At 36.4% G+C, this 18,657-nt stretch overlaps 1 protein-coding gene across 3 annotated transcripts in view; it reads left to right on the top strand.

Moving 5' to 3' along the window:
- Positions 1 to 18,657, top strand: part of LOC102006622 (chromosome unknown open reading frame, human C8orf34) — a gene marked incomplete in the record, with an annotated part of 371,108 nt that overhangs the window by 325,061 nt on the left and 27,390 nt on the right. For all 3 annotated transcript variants that reach the window (XM_013518173.1, XM_013518172.1, XM_013518171.1), the window contains 1 exon segment: positions 11,475 to 11,522. In XM_013518173.1, the coding sequence (XP_013373627.1) occupies positions 11,475 to 11,522 (48 nt within the window).

Raw genomic sequence — 18,657 nt, 5'->3', positions numbered from 1 at the left:
GTTAGTGGAATATGATCACAAAGATACCTTCTGAAAGTAGCTCTTTCTATCCACAGTACTTTCTTACTTGGTTTCTTTTCTAAGCTGCCCTCAGCTTTGCTGCTTATGACAGTGCAATACACCTTGCCTATTTTAAAGAGAACTTTTGACTTGGATCTCTTCCCAGACCATTTGAGCTTGGGTCAGAAGGTCTCCTGATGGTGGCAGTTTCAGTTGCGTCTTACTCTCTTTTCAATGTCACAGTCTACCTTGAGTGTTTTTGTTTACTAATGATTTGGGGATATTATCTAGCTCTCAAAATGTAGTTAATTCTTTAAATATCTTTCTCTACTTTCTGTTTAATTTTCTGCTAATTTTACGTAGATATATAATATGACTTTACCTCCATTTCTTCCTACTAGAATCTCCATGATTTTCTCATTTTGTAATATTCAAAACTGCTATGTCTTTTTCTACCTTGTAACCGTACCTTCTACTCTATTTTATCATTAAATCAGAAATGTGTGTGATTAATGATCCTTATTCTTTCAATAATAACTGTGACGTGACTCTGAGATGCCAAATGCCATCACTGGTGAAAAGGCAAGTTTGTTCATTAGCAGGAATCCTCGGCATCTTTAGACTGAGCTGATGTTTTACCTCTTCTCATGGCACGAGCAATCCATGAGGCCAAGGAGAACACTTCCACCTGGAGCTTGACAGTGCAGTAGGTGCCAGCATCTTGAATCCCATACATAATCCTTCTTCTGGGACCTGTGTAGACCTCTTTCCCTAGTCCATTGTTTCCATCTGCTCAACTCCAGCCCTAAATAGTATGGAAGAACTTTTGGACAGGCAGGCAGGGATATCTTCATGTGCAGTCATAAAGCTTCCATCATTCTGAGAATTGGGAAAGATAATAGGGATACGGGGTCAGGTTTCGGCACTCCCTTGGTGCTCTCCTTTCTGCCAAGTCATGGAAGAACTTGAAGTACTACAAAAATTCTAGATCTGAAGCTGGCCTTCTAAGTCAGATGGACAGACAGAATGCATTTCACTAAATAATTGCTTAGCAGAGTGAACCGTGTTTGACCTCTTGTCTCAGGCCTTGCCAATGTCAAGGTAGCTTATGTGGAGCCGACAATATAGTAGAGACTACTTCTGAATAATGTGGTCTGTGTACAGACTTTCTAATAGTAAGGAGTCCGGAGCATAAGGTAGAATGGGGTGGGAACAGCACCAAAATGTGAGCAGAGGAAAGCTTCCTGACTCAAGTGGTCTTGAACGGGACACCTGCCAAGACAGCCTTACAGGATGACATCAGGAGAAGGCACTGAATGGACAAGGAAAGATCTTGAGAAGGGAAGGAAGAACAGGGGCCAGACGAAGGAGACAGGGACAGAGAGGAGACACCGACTGCTGGGCACCTGGAGGTTATGCAGTGTGACGAGAGTTCTGCGGGAAGATCTTGAGCTGAAGATGGAGAGAGGATCAGAAACCAGGTTTTGTAAGAGTGATGTTACAGCAACTAATTTCCTTCCTTACAGCAACTAATTTCTCTTGACTTCCATTATTTGCTTCTTTTTAGTTCCAATTCTGCAGGCTTTTTAAAGTGTTCCTCTATTCATCATCAGTCAGCCATTCATGTACCTCTGAATTTGCTTCTAAAGCTTATTGGTATATGAAGCTACTCAATAGTCACCCCTCATCTGAAGTGCAAGACTCAGGCCAGGTGTGGTCGCACATGCCTGTAGCTCAAGCTGGAAGGTTGCAAGGCCGAGGCTCAATGGCAAAGTGAGGGACAGCCTGGGAAACTTAGGGCCTTAGCAAGACCCTGCCTTGAAGCAAAAAATAAAAGGTATGTGGATGTATTTCATTGGGAAGGCCCTGGGCTCACTCCCCAGTATAAGAAAGAAAGAAAGAAAGAAAGAAAGAAAGAAAGAAAGAAAGAAAGAAAGAAAGAAAGAAAGAAAGAAAGAAAGAGATTCCTCAAATGAAAGTGATACAGAAAAAAGAATAAATCAAGTAGTATCTGATGTGACTTCTTCACAACCAAATCGCCTTCCTTTAATCTTATTAAAGAATTAAACAGATCTCCAGTGTTTGCAATTTCTGTAGTATTAGCTTGGTTTCCTCTCTTATTAACTATAAACTTCTTAATATTGGTATTAATACTTATTATGCTGATTGATAATGATGACAGCCAGAGCTTTGTTCTTGTCTTCCATGTTTTATTCTTCTTACTCCATTTAATTCTCATAGCATCCCTTGAGCCAAATGGGGTTATCACCTTTTATAGATGAAGAAATTGAGATCCAGGGAAGTTATGTGATCTTCCCCATGGCCATGAGCATAGAAATGGCAGACCCGGGGTTCAAACACTTCACTTGTTTGACTCCAAACTATTCTATTCTCTTATCTCCTGGGACATCACCTCTTTTCTCCCCTTCTGACAGAACACAGATTCCAGGCCCAGTCTTAGTCTGATAAATCAAAGAATAGTGTGTAGAGATAGATGATGGGTCTGGATGTACTAATGGAGATTTAATTTTCAAAGTCTAATAAAAACTGTAAGTAAAACTTCAGAGTTGGTAACTGTATGTCTCAATTACTTTTCTGGTTGCTGAGACAAAATATCCAACACCCACAAGTTAAAGGAGGAAATGTGTATTTAGCTCATAGTTTGTAGAGGTTTTGGTCCATATCAGCTGGCTCCAAGGCAGAGTGGCGTGGCAGAGGAACAACAATTCAGGGTGGCAGAAGACAGCAAAAGTGAGAGGTAGAGGGGGAAACAAGCTTCTTTCTACCTCTTTTATTTTATCTAGACTGCTAGGATTAAGGCAGTGCCAATCCAACCAGTGCCAATACAATCCAATCACTCACCCCTAATCCCAGCACCCTTAACCCCAGCATTGAGCCATGAATTAATTGCAAACTCTAGATTCAGCTGCCTGTGAAAAAGCCCCATCTAAAAGTTCATGATGCTTTATGGGGACATCTAGACACTAACTGTAACACTGTATTACACTAATTTGAGTATATTGAAGACCTGTTTTCTTTTACCATGCTAAATCACTTCCATTATGGATTTGGAGGTAGGTGACTTCTTTTTCTTATGCAATGAATTATGCTTCTACCCATTTCCTCCCAGGAAACCACAGGATCATCTGCCAAGTTTGTGATAGGCTAGGTAATGTTCATTTGTACCTTTTGTTCATTTAATTGGGAATGCTTAATTTTATAGCTAGCATTCTCTTTGGACTACTTTTGGAATATAAAAAGAAAAAAGTTGGCTGTCTTCTAATCAATGGGTTAAGAATTTTTTTAAAATTGTGACTTTCAATGCATTCCTCTATTGTATGACACATTCATTTATATATCAATAAAAAATTTCATGTAAAGTTTTCATTATTCTATAGGTCACTAGTATGTATTAGGTGATGCAAAGAACATGAAATGTGACACTGGTTTTTTCTGTTGTTGCCTACAAAAACAGAGACATATGTTAGAATAAACAAACAGAAACTACCTGTTTCCATGAATGTGCTAAGGGGAAAAAAATTCCTTAAATGTACACAAATGCCTAGTAATAGTTTTTATCTTAAAAATCAATCTTTTTTAAAAAAATTAAGGAAACAAGGACTGAGAACATAAGACACAACCCCTTGACATTTCATGTGCCTGGGTATCAACTTTCTTCCGTGTTCCCCTCTGAGTCACAGTTCAGGAAATTGCTCACCTTACTCACTTAGTCATTTTACAAAGACACGGGTTAATTTAATTTTAAAAGAATGCATTATATGTTTAGTTTAAATTATGAGCTTACATTCATATTCACAGGCCTTGGAGAATGTATCCAGGTATTTTACAGATTCCAAGGTGACATATATTGATTTTTTAAAATAGCTTAATGGAAGATAATTTAAAGGTTTAATTATTTCAAAAGGTAAAAATTAAAATTGCCAACTGATTTTTATGGGTCAGTGTCATAATTAGATTAGCATACGATTAAACATATGAGTGTTCTTAAACTACTTTTTTAGATATATGGCCAATAATTATCACTGTAGAGAGAATAAAAGATTTGGATCCAGAGGGATTAAGTATATGGCTATGGAGACATAGCCACCAATAAATGGAATATTATTACAACATCTCTAATTTAAGCTTTTCACTTGGACCTTACAATTATGCCTGTAATATATAGTTTAATATTAGAAGTGGATATCTACTTATTTTAAAATGTGGTTTTATTGCAAAATTAAATGCAAAAAATAAAAAATATGGCTTACTTACTTAATAGAATGAATACATCACCTAGGTCAAGAAATATAACAATGCAAATGCTGTAAGTTGCCTTGGTATGGAACATTCTAGTCAAAACCTCCAACTCCCCTCGCATATGAAAACCAGTCTGAATTCTATAATAACCAATTACTTTCATTTAAAAAACAGTTTCACTTACCTAACTCCGCATCCCTTGACACCATACTTAACCTTCTCAATTTTTGAAAATCAGATAATCATTGAATGTCTTTTAATCTATAGGTTCTTCTTCCATCTCATCTTTTCATACAATTTAGCTGTTAAGGAACACAAGAAAGTCTTTATCTATTTATTTGTTTATTTATTTACTTATCTAGAAACAGGGTCTTGAAGCTATGTAGTTTAGTAGTTCAGGCTGGCCTTTAATTCACCGTATAACCTTAGGCTGGCCTCAAACTCAATGCAGTGCTTCTGCCTCAGCCTCCTCAGTGCTGAGATTACAAGTGTGCACCACCGCTCCCATCTGCCCAGCAAAATGTTTTTGAGTTGTAACTTTCTTGCACACATTCTGATTCCTCCTGTTTGTTTTAGGGCCTAGCTTCAGGTTCTTCATGTATTCGGTTTTCTCTATTTTTGACATTTATCATTTACCCTAAAATCCATTTTTACAACTGGCAGCAATTTGGCAAGTTCATAGAGCTATGCATGACTTGACAGGGCAGGAGGCGGGAAAATTAGATTCTTTTTAAGTTTTCAACATTGCTTCTTGTTATCTACTAGTTCTCTTAAAGCATTATTTATTATTTCTTCTTCTATTTTAGTCTTCATTTCAAAAAGTTTTGAAAACTTCTAATTCTTCCCAGAGTTCTGTCTCTTTTAGGCCATTTTGAATGTTTTCCTTTTTACTAATGTGAAAGTAAACATCCATAGTACCAAATTCTCAAAAATAACAAATATTAATGCATATTTTTCATATTTTAAAGTAAAATCTCTATTCCAGAGCTACATATGAAACACAAATAATCAGCAGTTGTTTGCTGTGAGTTTGCTACACTCAGTAAAAATATCTATGCACTGATTTTTGAAATTGACAATTCTTTTGTCCTTCTACTAACCATCTTTATGATTCGTATAAATTCTGTGTGTATCCAGAGCCAGCTAAGAGCTATAGTTTGTTCCCATTCCTTCATTTATACAATCACTTTTTGAGCATTTTAAGAATCTATGTTGCCAGACCCTGTACCAAGGTTTGGGAAGCAAAATTCATAAAAACTGCATTTGTGTTTGTGTGTATACACCAACAACTTTCAGTCTGGTAGAAAAGACAGACAATGGAACCAACATTAAAATAGAAGTGGTATCGTATGTGCTGTCATAGAGACTTGCACAATATCTAGGTAGGTAGCGCAGTAAGATTTGAGTGAGGGGGCAGAGATGGCCTCCGGACTTGAAAAGTAGGCTGGAGGTGAGAGAACTACCAAAGAGAAGGCAGAGGTACGGGCAGGAGTCTGGAAGTTCACAGAGCTGAACATAATTTAGCAAGACAGGAAGCAGGAAAATCAGTAAACTGGTACATCATAAAGACGTATACATTGATAAAGTAATAATAGTGCCCTTTAAAATGGCTCAATCTGAAGTTTCCCTCACTCTTTCACATCCACCGTCTCATATGAAATACAACCCTGTGATTCTATTGTCTGAACTTCGTTGGTGAAGAAACGCAGCTTTAAAAAAAAAGTTAGGGCTCTTCAAGATCTCATGACTGATAATTGTGTTGGCATATCAAAATACTTCAGAGAGGGGCTGGGGATTTAGCTCAGCGGCAAAGCGCCTGCCTGGCAAGCGCACGGTCGTGAGTTCAGTTCCCGGTACCGGATAAAAACCAAAAAAAAAAAAAATACTTCAGAGAAAATGAATGAATACAACTTTTTCCTTACAATAATAGTGAAATAATACTAATTTTGATATGATGAATTAATCAACATACAGCAGAAAACATACAAGCCTGGCACAATGTGTAGTTCAATGTTAAGCAGATCTATCTGAAGCTAATTCACCAATAACATACACTTTAATCTATAATTCATGGCACTAAAAAATGATTAACACCATTCATCAATTCTTATAATCACATCTCCTCATGTTGCTCCTTCTCTTGTCCAAAAATAATCACTCTCCCAAATATGGAGCTTCTTATTGCTGTGTTTCCCTTCTCATTATTATTTTTTTAAATGGGACTGCAAAAAAGTGCGGAAGAGAAAGATTTATGTCTTTGGCAGAAAAAAAGGAACACTAAAATGTTTTAAGACTTCTGAAATTTAATACTTAGTACAGTCATATTATTTGCATTATTGTTTCTGTTCTTTTTCATTCTTTTAAGGAACATCTGTAAGGTAAGGGCATTACCAGTAACCTAATGATTTAGCTTAGCATGATATACTTGGAGGAAAAGCTGTAAGTTTTCTTTTTACTTTAAAATTTAGTTATGGATATAAGGGTAGAGTTTTGCTCCTTCTGAGAGGACACATTTGATCAAAACTGAAATTGCTGATTCATGGTACAGACACAAGCTGCTTTACCAGTGGATTTTAAAAACACAGTAAATCACAGGACACCCTACAATGTCACTGCTTTATGGTTTCCAGCAAAGCTACAATGAGTATATTCTCTGTTGATTCAAGGTGTCATTTTCAGAGAAAGGTAGCCTGGACTTCTTTTGTGTTTATCTATAAAGTTAGGGCAAATTTTCAAAAACATCTTTAAACTTGACATGAGAAGACATTGGAAGAAATTAAATATAAAACAATTTACATATTTTTAAGTTGGTTGAATGCTTTAATGATTTCAAAGTCTTGTGAGCTTTCCCAACAATTCCTAAATTTCCATAATCTGCTGTTTATTAGTTGGGACTAGATATCATTCCTCTTTCCCTCTGACCTCAATAGCAGTAGTTGCCACCTAGATAAATTGTCAAATTCTGAAAGTTGAATTTCAGTCTCTTCATTGTCTGTCATAAATTTAATCACCTTGTATAATAGTGCAATTAGAAACCACAACATATGTTAGCACATATATTATGAAAGCTCACGGTAGATCCTCCAGCCTTCCGGTGTAGACTTCCGGTATAGACTTCCGGTATAGACTTCCGGTATAGACTGTTGGTGTAGACTCCAGCCTTCTATCGCAGACCCATGGGCCTCCTGGTATGGACTCACACAGGACACTGCAGTAAGCTCAAGACCTTTGACTGGATCCTTTGGTTTCCACTGTGCAGACAAATGCTCTGCACTCTTCCGCATCTGACTCTGTGGGTGGCCCTTGTAAGCCAGTCCTATAAATTCTTATATGTTTGTACATCTTGTATTATAGCTGTTTCCCTAGTGCCACTGACTGGTACAGCTACCTAGCCTTTTCTCCTTATGTTTCCCTATGGCACCTTATGTCAAGTAATTTTTGCTCTGGATTCCTGCTACCTGTATATCGATTTTCTCAAGGAAGGTTTTTACAGTAAGGATTAGTTCTTGTTCAACTTTTGTTCTAACACTTATCACAGTATGTGGTGCCCAATAGGAGCCTGATACATATTTGTGGAAGAAATAATGAGTAAAGATTTATGGGTCCCTTGGGTTCAGAAATGCCTTGGCCAGCCATTTTGAGTTCCAATTTTCCTATGGGTGGCAAAACCTGCAAGCCCTTCTTAAGAGGGACTCTGTGTTAGCGTTATTGTTTAGTTTCATTTGGAAGAAGGCAGGAAGAATATTAGCAAAGCATGGGGTATTCTGGGGGGAGGAAATTAATACCAGAAATCTTGGATGTATGTTTGTCACTAACAGTGCCCTACATACAAGTGCCAGTCTTAGACTTTGTCTAAGCATCAGTAAGAGGTGAATACTTAACTGGAACAAGAGAGGCATGAAATAGTGAGAAATGGAATGGATTGAGGTGCTTGTGGATCTAGTTCTACCTGTATCTCTAGGACATTGTGTTTTACAGAGAATCTTTCTTGAACTCTAAAATAACCAAGGAAGTGAGAAGAGCCTTTTTCTCTGACAGCCAACATTCCTTTTGATATGTTCTGCAGTAATCAACTTTTTCTGAGTTTACCATATATTTTCTAATTCACATTTCAAACATTTTTATCTGGGCTATGATTATATTAGGAATTCATGATAAGTGAAACCATATTTCAGGAAATACTGTTTTTAAAAATGTTAAGGCATAGTTTCCACGTATTCTGCCCTTTCCCTTCATCACATGTCCCTTCTTCCTCTTTTGTGTCTCCTCACTGTCTTTGTTTTTCAAGGGAAATTGCATTTGGATAGTTTTGATTCATTCCCAGGTGATTAACAAAATATAATGTTGTGAGAATGACTTGATATTTAAACTGTGGATTCTTTAACATTAAGTCAAGGTGGACTGAGATTGATCACTTTGGACTCTGAAAGGGATTTGGTTTCATTAGAGGGCCCAGTGGGAGCAGGAGGAATCTCAGGCTTTCAGCAGTACTATGGTAGAAATGGGAAAGCTAAACCGGATGTATTGGATTGAGCCTCTTGTCTGAGGTTATGTCTTTTGACCCTAAAAATCAGAGATGCTGACATCATACTCTTTGCTTCGTCCAATTAGCTTTGTGCCGCACTTCTGGTTCTCTCTACAAAGTGGTCATTTCTCCTGTATTTTCCTGCTAAAGTCTTTTATGTTCCTTGATCATTGCTGCTATCTGGTCAGTGATTTATGAGTGACAGTAGCAGCCATATTCTGGTTCCTGGAATAGATAGTGTCATGTGAGTTTCTCCTGCCATTCTAAATAAGAATCAGAGACAGATTTTAAGCATAATGATACTTAGGAATGACAGGGGATTGTAATGGGAATAGAGATTCCATAGTAAATAATGAGTGTACTTAAGAAGGTTGAGGCCATGGAAAGTTTTTAGAGGCAAAAGGGAGAAATTTGTACAAACTACTTAGATACAAAGTTCACAGGTCTTGGGAACCAAGACAGGAGGTGACATCAGCTGATTGGTGAAAGTACCAGTTGCTGGTGTCAGCTGCATGAAGAGCATATTGTCTGAATACTTCTAATCTTAAAGAAGATCAAAGATAAACTTACACAAATCTGCATAGATGGGAGTCGTGCACAGTTTAGGGTGTATAGAAGGGTGCATCTCTTCTGGGCCTTTAGATCATGTTTAAGAAAATTCTTATCTCAGACAGGTGGGCAGAAGTCCTCCCTATTCCTAACTCTGTCACTGTGGTTTTGTCAGTCTGAGCAGTAGGATTTCATCTTAGTGTCATGAACTTTCACACCCTTTTTCACACCCTTTTTCATGTAGTTGTTCATGACACCTGCCACTGAGGAAAGAAGCAAGGCTGTCAAGAAGCCTGTTTTATTTATGTTTAATCATCAAGAAAACCCTCAACTGGGGCTGGGGATTTAGCTCAGTGGCACAGCGCCTGCCTGGCAAGCGCAAGGTCATGAGTTCAGTTCCCGGTACTGGAAAAAAAACCAAAAAAAAAAGAAAAGAGGAGAAGAAAACCCTCAATCTCCTCCAGATCTTAGTAGAAGACCATCAGTGTCCAAACAAATTGGGAAAACTATTGCACTCAAGCTCACAGGAAATGAATGCCCCTCTCCAGTGGGCTGCCAGGAACTGCTCAACAGGGCCCCACTGTTAGCCCTCCTCTGTCCAGTGGCCTGCCAGGCAGGCTTCCTATGCTGGCTGCCCAGAGAGCACATCTGTAACTCCAAGCTGTTTTCTACCTTATCCTCGCACTCTGGCAACCAAAGCAAAATGGAAGGGCTTATTAGCATGCAAAGGACCAGTTCTGTCACATGAAAGACTTTAGAAGAGACATAGTGCTTCTGACTAGTTGTTCCAATGAGGGGAGACAATGTAGGAAGTTCAACTCTAAGACGTTTATCTAGAGTAAGTTTCCAGTCCTGTCTGTGCACTTTGAGTTAAATTCCTCCTTGCTTAAGAGACTTAATTTGGGTTTGATTTTCTTTGCAAATAATTTCTGCTTCAGTTTAAGTCAATAGAAATACCTTATCTCTTTTAATATTTTTTCATATTTTATCTATATTTCATCCAAGCTTGGAAACATTGAAAAGCATTTTAACTGTAGCATATTGATTTTTTTTTTGCCAGTAGAAAACATGATTTGGGAAGAAATATTACTACCTCTGTGGTTTGACCTGTGATTTCTAAGTTTTTAGGAATATTGGCATTTTACCTGTAGCTTAATTTTTGTTTGGACATGAGGATGCTGCTCCCCCACAAGTGTGTTACAGCATATATCAAATTTTTCTTCAACTAAAATAAATTTAATTTTTATTATAATTTTTTTTCCATTTAGGTGAGGTAGAAGATTGTCAGACTGTAGTCCAGTCCAACTGATGCTTTAGCTAGCTCCTTGATTTTAATCACTTTACCCCTCCTGGCTTCAATGTCTATGTATCAAGTCTGCTTGAGGATGTCTTGCCCTCAGATTGCAGTGGAAAAACAACGAGATAATATATGTGAGCATCCTGGAAAAGTTACAGGTTCTGTGGAAACCAGTGTAAGCTATATTCACATTTATTTAGTTACATTTTAAACACATATGGTATCCTACAATTTATCATTTCACAATCTATCACAATTTATTTCCAAGTGTGTCTGGCTGTGGAGTACAGAAATAAAACTTGTCCAAACTAACAACTTGTTTGAAACTTTGAGATACATGTTTAATTCCATGTTTTAAATTACAGTGATTCAAATCATAGTGGTTATAAAGGTCCAGTGAAGAGCTAGTAAAAGGCACAAATAATAGAGAATTTACTAATTAAATGCTAGGAAAGTGAGAAAGACTGAATGTAAAGACCGGATTTGAGTGTTAAGGATGTGTTCTCTTTCCGTACAGTATTGTCAGGTGATAGATTGACACACAAATTTGTAGAATACAGAATTAGTGACTGCTTTTCTTCACCTCATTTTAGGAACAAATGATGAAAAATTGTTTCAACTTCAAATCCTGCTCTAAGATTCAGTTATTATTTGTTTACTGCCTTGGAAAAAACTCTCCTTCAAAGAGTGTGAGGTTGTCAGACTGAAAACATTGCAAGTCAGCTGGGAAGGCTGGGGGAGGGGAAGGACTGGGAAGAGCTCTTTCACCTCAGGACCCTCCACAGTCATCACTTCTGTCTCCTTCTCTTCACTTTCTCAACATCTATTGCTCTTTGCTCCTAGGGAGAAGCCTCCAGTGGAGGATCTTCACTGAAAATCTACCCTGAAGAAGTGAGTTTCAAGGTGGCCTTGTAAGCATAGCCCGAAATCAGTGGAAAACTCAATTTGGCCTTTCTACACTTACCTGTAGGACTCCTAAGCCATATATAATCCCTGGTCATGCCCACAAAAGTAACATGTCATCAAAGTAATTTTGGTTCCTCATTGGTAGAGATACTGTATCAATTCAGTCACCCTGAAAAACAAGGTAAAACCTCATGAACTTGATGCTGTTATACATTTTGATTTACAAGCATTTGTTGATAGCCTAATAAAAAAGCACATGTTTTATAGCAAGCATGAGCAAAAGTAGAACAGACAATCATTGTTATTACTTAATGGACAATCTAATACCAGATGGGTATTCATGCATGTGGTAAATGCTGATCACAGTGCTGTACGGCAAGTTATTGTGCCGAATCCTGTCTCAGTTAATTTAAATATATGGTATAATTCTTTTGCAAAACCCTTTAGATTCTCAGGCTATTTGCTGAAGATAGTAAAGGGTGTTTTATGTCATTTGACTGTGCAAAGTATTTTAGAACTTTCAGGAAAACCAGTGGACAGAGGCTCCAGGACTTGACCTGAAGCCAAACCACAGTGGTGACTAAATGAGCGTGTGAATCTGCTGCAGGTGAAGGGAGTGGGAAACAGCTTCGTTACAGCAGTACCAAATATTTGGTTTGGATGTTACTTCTCAGCATGATAGTATATGTTTCTGTAATTATTCCTGCACATACAAAGCCATCCAAAAGCTGTCCTGTGCCTCCTGAATAGGCTACATATATTTATTCAGAACAGTGTACCAATACTTTACCTTGCTTCCAAGTATCAGTTAGGGAAAATTAGAGTCCATAACAGCCTCTTAAGGTTCACATACTTATTAGAGGTGACTAAAGCTTTGCCAAAGCATATGGAGAAGGATAGAAAAGAACTAGATAGATGTTTGATAGGATAGAAAAGAACTAGGTAGATGTTAGAGAAGTCAAAATACTTGCATATGGAGAAAAAAACATTTATAAGATGGGAAATCAACACTAACTTTAAACTCCATGAACACAGTGCAGAGATTAAGGAGAATACATTAAAATAATTAATGTTGTCCCAAACTAGGAAGACACTAACAGAGAGTCAAGGTAGCCACCAGCAGAGTCTCCCGGTAAGATTCTGGGGTTGCCTAAGCTCTGGGCTCAGCATTCTCTACATTTTTTGTGGAGCTGGAGTTGGTGGGCCTTGTAGAATGTGTCCCAATACCTTTTGTAATATGCCCTGCCTAGTTCTAACTGGGGAGCAAAGAGAGTACTAAGGCACTGGTACCCCCTTACTCCTTAGAAAGTGGGTAGTATACTGATGATAGAAACATTAGAATGGATATTGTACTAATTGTGAAGTTCTTGTCTTTGCAGTTCGCTGTTTTCTTTGTAATCACCAATGTTTAATGTATGTGTTCATATTGTATAGAAATGTAGCTGCTGAATGAGGCAAGAAGGTTGAGAGTTTGTGCCTTCTCACTGGGAGTGCTTGAGGCCTTGCTCCTCAACAGATGGTCCTCAGGCCACAGAATCAATATTATCTCAGAATTAGTACTGAATATAAAACCTGAGACCTTGCTGAGCCTGAAGGAATTAAATCTTTATCCTGGCCTGATCTCCATGTGGTTCATGAACACAGCTACGTGCTAAGAAGTACTGCTGTAAAGTGTTCTTCCCAATATCATTTCTAGACACGAACTGCACATATCCCAGTAAATTCCAATTTTTGTCAACTGTTGGTGACGAAGACAGCTTTGCCAATAAATTGATAAGTCCTGCTTACTCATATAACTCTCAGTAATGTTTTATTTTGTTTATTGGAGGAATAAAATCTTCCAGTGCATCATATTCATTGTAGATTTCCAGGTCTAGGTTTGCAAGTATATGTGAACTGCCCAGCGTAAACCATGCATCCCTTTGGGGTTTAATATTACATAGTACTTTCACCTATCATTGATTGGTACTTATATATTAACTCTTTCTTAAACGAATAAATGATCTTCGTTTACATTAAAACTGTAAGTATGACTTTGATTAGTGAATTATTAGCATTAATAGTTTCTTTCTGCAGACTTTTATCCATTTGATCCTTAGGAAATTTACATTCAAATTTTTCTCCATTGGGAGCGTATTTAGAATATGAACATAAAATTATATTATTTTGTTTTTTTCTCATACTTTTATTTCACTTTTACCCTTTTTCTTCATGTTTGGATCAGTAAACAATAAAGAACAATATCTGCAAATGTTGGGAGCACTGAAGTTAAACTGAACTAGCAAATATTTTTTATTTAGTATACTCTAAAACTGAAATAAACCATAATGTTTACACTTTATGTGTTTAACATGTTTGCTAAAGATTGAAGGACTCTGCAGATAAAAATCTCTGAGGTTTTTTTCACACAGTCCTTTAATGGGACAGAATCATAACCACATGACAGAAGACAATTTTGTTTAGAAGTAAACCAAAACTAAAGAAACAATATAGTTTCTCTTAAAAGTAAAGATAAAATGTAAGTTTTACTCTGTTTTTCTATTTTCTAGTGTTTTGTTTTTTCAGACTAGTATTTGTATATTTGATCAAATAAAAAGAGATATTTTAGATAATTTACTTTTCTTACTCCTGAAAATAGCTCAAAGTAAAATTTTTAAAAAATATATGCTCCTAACCTATAAGGCACTTTATAAATCTAAGTTAAGCTAATTTTGTATCATAGCAGTTTTAGCTTTTAGAATAACAAAATTAATGTTCCTTGGAATGTATAGAATGGAATGTATAGAATGGAAAATAACTTATAAAAATACAAATAGCTCTCATCTATATAAATGCAAATTCCACACATTAGAATGGGATTAATTATCATCATGTGGTTATTCATTCAGTTTTGCCAGTTTTTGTGCTGTTTGTAAAATAATTTCAGCATCCCTCCCCTATGTATGTGTGAGTTTGAATTCCCCTCTGAATTCGAGTGCTTCCAAATCTTGATTGTCATACTTTTGTAGAGAAAATAATCCATTTAAAATATCACATTGTTCAAATGAAAAATTGGGAATCAATATAATGCATTGATTAAAAATCTTCTAATCATCAACAAGATGTAATGTGATGTAAGTATATGTATACTAGATAAACATTATCAACTTAAAGATTAAGAAATCATAAAGAACTAAAGATTGAAGTGATTTTTTTAAGATTTTTAGGAAGCAATGTAAGGAAATCCCTCACAACTTTAAAAAGTTAGTTGGTGAGGCCAAAACACACACAGGACCGTGAACTCACTAAGGGTGTTAAGTGGACACTTCACCATCTGTGAGGATGTCAGCCAGGAAAAGCAACACGGAATGCAGGCGGGCCTTTTCCATATCTGCTGAGGTAGCCTTTGCCAGCTGTACCATCTGAGCTGGAAAGGGATCAATTTCATGCAAAACCAAAAAAACCCCTCAGAATCATTTCTTATGCCTGTCTTATTTCTCTTGTGTTTTATTCTGAGATGTCTAATATAATGAAATTCCAATTGCATTCCTGATGGAGAGTGCATGATATTGTCATCTAGAGTAGATGAAAAGGTAAATTTCTTTTTATCCTTACAGGGATTTACTTTTGAAATATTTAAAATAGCTTTCACTTATGGTCAAAATTTTATTCTATATAGGAAATAGGACTTTTTTTTTTTTTCTTTTCAGGAAAATCCTATCTGACCATTAACGTTCATTAAGAAGGATATATTCTGTAAAATAATAATTTTTATTTGTTTTGGTTTTTTTTGAGACATGGTCTCCCTACATAGTTCAGGCTGGCCTTGAGCTCACTTTGTAGCCCAGGCTGGTCTTAAACCCTCAACGATCCTCCTGCCTCAGCCTCCCAAGTGCTGGGATTACAGGCGTGTGCCACCAAGTCCGCCTCAATAATTTTTAAGAAGTTAAAATTGTGACTTTCATGTAGAAATGCAATGAATATGTCAAAAGCTTATAAAACTGAGAAACTAATGAGGGAATAAGATGCTATAAATGGTTCAAAGGGGAATTCAAACTCTCACATACATAGTCAGGTGAAGGATGCTGAAATTATTTTATAAGCAGATACAAAAACTGGCAAAACTGAATAAATAACCACATGATGATAATTAACCCCATTCTAATGTGCAGAATTTGCATTTATATAGATGAGTCATTTGCATTTTTTATAATTTTCTACCAATCACATGTGTGTAGAATAGTTAAAGTCAGTGAAAGATTTGAAGCTTCTGTAGAATCTGGTAACTGGAAGGTCTGCTAGAAAATAACGTTTTTTATTCACTATGCCCAATAAACTGTTGTTGTTTTTAAAGTCTTCTGCAACTTTACACTATAGTTTCCTTGGAAAGAAAAGCCATCAAATAGAATCTGTTATGTTACCAAATGAGATGGAATTTAATTCTATGCATAGTGTAGTGCCCTACAACAAATTTAGCATGTAAATTTATGTAAGGAGTTTGCACTTATTTGAAATATTTCTCTACAATCTATCATATTTTTTTCAAAATACCATATTATGTCATCTCGTTTCCTTTTCCCAGATCTTATTCATTCAAACGTGTATCACCTAAACTTAGCTAACCCTTTTTTTTAAAGAAATTAACAATGATTGCTGTATTACATATTGTTATCTTCAAATTGTCTACTCAGTTAAACAAATGTAGGCATGTAAGACTGATCAAACAATTAAACATTAACTGTTCCTTTCCATAAAGCAATAGAAATCAGTAGTAAAATTATCTCAGCTATCTTGTGTATACATATATACATATTTTCCCCTTCTTTTTTTTCTGTTTTCCCTCATTTCAGTTGTTCTTTTTTTTTTTTTTTTTTTCAGTTGTTCTTTTTTTTTTTCGGTACCAGGAATTGAACTTACGACCTTGAGCTTGCCAGGCAGGTGCTGTGCCACTGAGCTAAATCCCCAGCCCCTTCATCTCACTTGTGCTATCCTTTTGAGCAGCTTCTTTCCCTTTCACAATAATTCTCTTTTACAATTCCAGAAAGAAGTAGGCTACAGAACTATAATTTACTTTTAAAATTACAGATTTTGTCATAATCATAGAGAACAGTTCATTAATAAAGCCAAAAAAGAAGTTATTTACAGACTTGTTAACTCAACTATGTAAATTATAGTTGGGGAATATCATTTTAATCGAAGTATATATGATTAATTCTTTGTCAGTGGTAGCAGGCTACTAGAGGGTATGATTTTAAAAACTACAGTGGGGCACTGGGGATTTAGCTCGGCAGCACAGCACCTGCCTGGCAAGCACGAGGTCATGAGTTCGGTTCCCAGTACCGGGAAAAAAAAACGAAGAAAAAAACTGCAGTGGAAAAAAATAAAGGGGAGATGGAGAGAGAAGAGAAAAGGGAATTAAAATGTGTTATGCACATGTCCCAGTTTCCTACAGTGAATGTAATCATTATCTACTGCAAACATGTACTAATAAAAGTCAAAAAAAGAAAATTCCCGTATGAAAAGTATAGGGACAGGGGCTTTAGCTCAGCGGCAAAGCGCCTGTCTGGCAAGCGCAAGGTGGTGAGATCGATTCCCGGTACCGGAAGAAAAACAAAAACCAAAAAACCAAAAACACACATATACACACAAAAATTTATTACAGTAAGAGACACCTTACTATCAATCCCCCTTAAAAGCTCCCCCTAAATTACAAACACACTTATCCTATCCTTCCTGGCCATGTGTCTTTTACTCTAATAAAGTTTTAATTTAAATATTCATTGTACTTTTTGATCCCCCCTTGTAAATGTATTTTAAACTTCTTGAAGTAGAAATCATGTTGTGCTTTGTGTTACTATATTTTTCAAATACAACATGTTTCAGGGATCCTTATTTATAAAGACTCTGCTGTGAGAGAAGTAGCATGAAGGTGATTAAGTCTCCCTGAAAGATGAAAACAAATATTTGGTGCATTATTTACATACTTACACTAACGAAGTGAAGTACTTAGTTCAGAATTGAAGCGGCCAATGTTCAAATATTGAACAAAGGAATTCTTTTCCTCTGTGAGAAACTTGCGTGCCCACATATGACATGAATTACTGATTGACTGCATTCAAGGAATCCATAAATAAGCCGCCCATGTGGAGCAACAATACTGTGAAGTTTATAAAGCACTGACTCTGTTAGTGGATAGAATGCTATGTGGACTCAGGACTGGCAACTGTTTTCCATAGGATCCGTGTCACTATTTCCCACCACTCCTGGTCCCTAGACACTTGGGACACTAAAAGTGAAAGTGTTTCAGAAAAAGAATGTGCGGCATTTCTTTTGAAAGCAACCCAGAGAACTTACTCCTAGGAATATAAATCTGTAGTACACTCAGAAATAGCTTAATATTCCTGAAGAGAACTATTGACTAAACTTAGCAAAGAAGAACACATGAGCTCTTGTTTTTAAAAATGTTCAAGATTTTAGCTTCTTAATCCCATCAGAAATAATTAGGCTGATGGGCCAAGCTTTGGATATGCATAGCGCTGCCCTGAAGTAAACACGTGTGTTATACTACTAGCTCTACTTTATAGAAAGCCAAAGTAAAACTTAAACCTTCAATTAGTAGTAATATTTGTTCTATGTTTATGATTCTAATAACTCAACATTGCAAAGTTCTTCCCAACTACATATTTCATTGAGCTAGTGTTTCATTTATTCTTTATGTAATTTGCAGCAAACGAAGAATAGTTAAGGCTCCTGATCTGTTCAGGAGGAAAGCTATAAAACCGGAAATCAATCAGTAGTACTGCTGCAGTTTGTACTGTTGTGGGGAAAAAAAAAAACCAAAACTGAGTTAGTAGTTATATCTTTTCTTATACAGATGGATTTTAGGAAATAGGATAAAAAAATTAATAACCAAAAAAAATTTTAGTTAAAACTTTTCTGTGGTAACTTTAAGCTTTTCTGTTTTTAACTGAATAGCTTCAGCCATTTGATTTTAACTTAGAAATCTCAATCACTTAAGAATTTTTCTTCTTTAAACATTGAAGATTGCATATTCCATTTCTGAATAAATTTTATGAAGGTGATTTTTCCCTTTCTATTAATATGAAAACTTTTGAAATTTCATTTTGACCATATACTGCAT

This window comes from Chinchilla lanigera, unplaced genomic scaffold, assembly GCF_000276665.1.
Source record: "Chinchilla lanigera isolate Chin_1 unplaced genomic scaffold, ChiLan1.0 scaffold00043, whole genome shotgun sequence".
In the NCBI taxonomy this organism is placed as follows: domain Eukaryota; kingdom Metazoa; phylum Chordata; class Mammalia; order Rodentia; family Chinchillidae; genus Chinchilla; species Chinchilla lanigera.
Note: the sequence above shows the minus strand (reverse complement) of the source record. Positions and strands in the feature narration are given on the sequence as shown.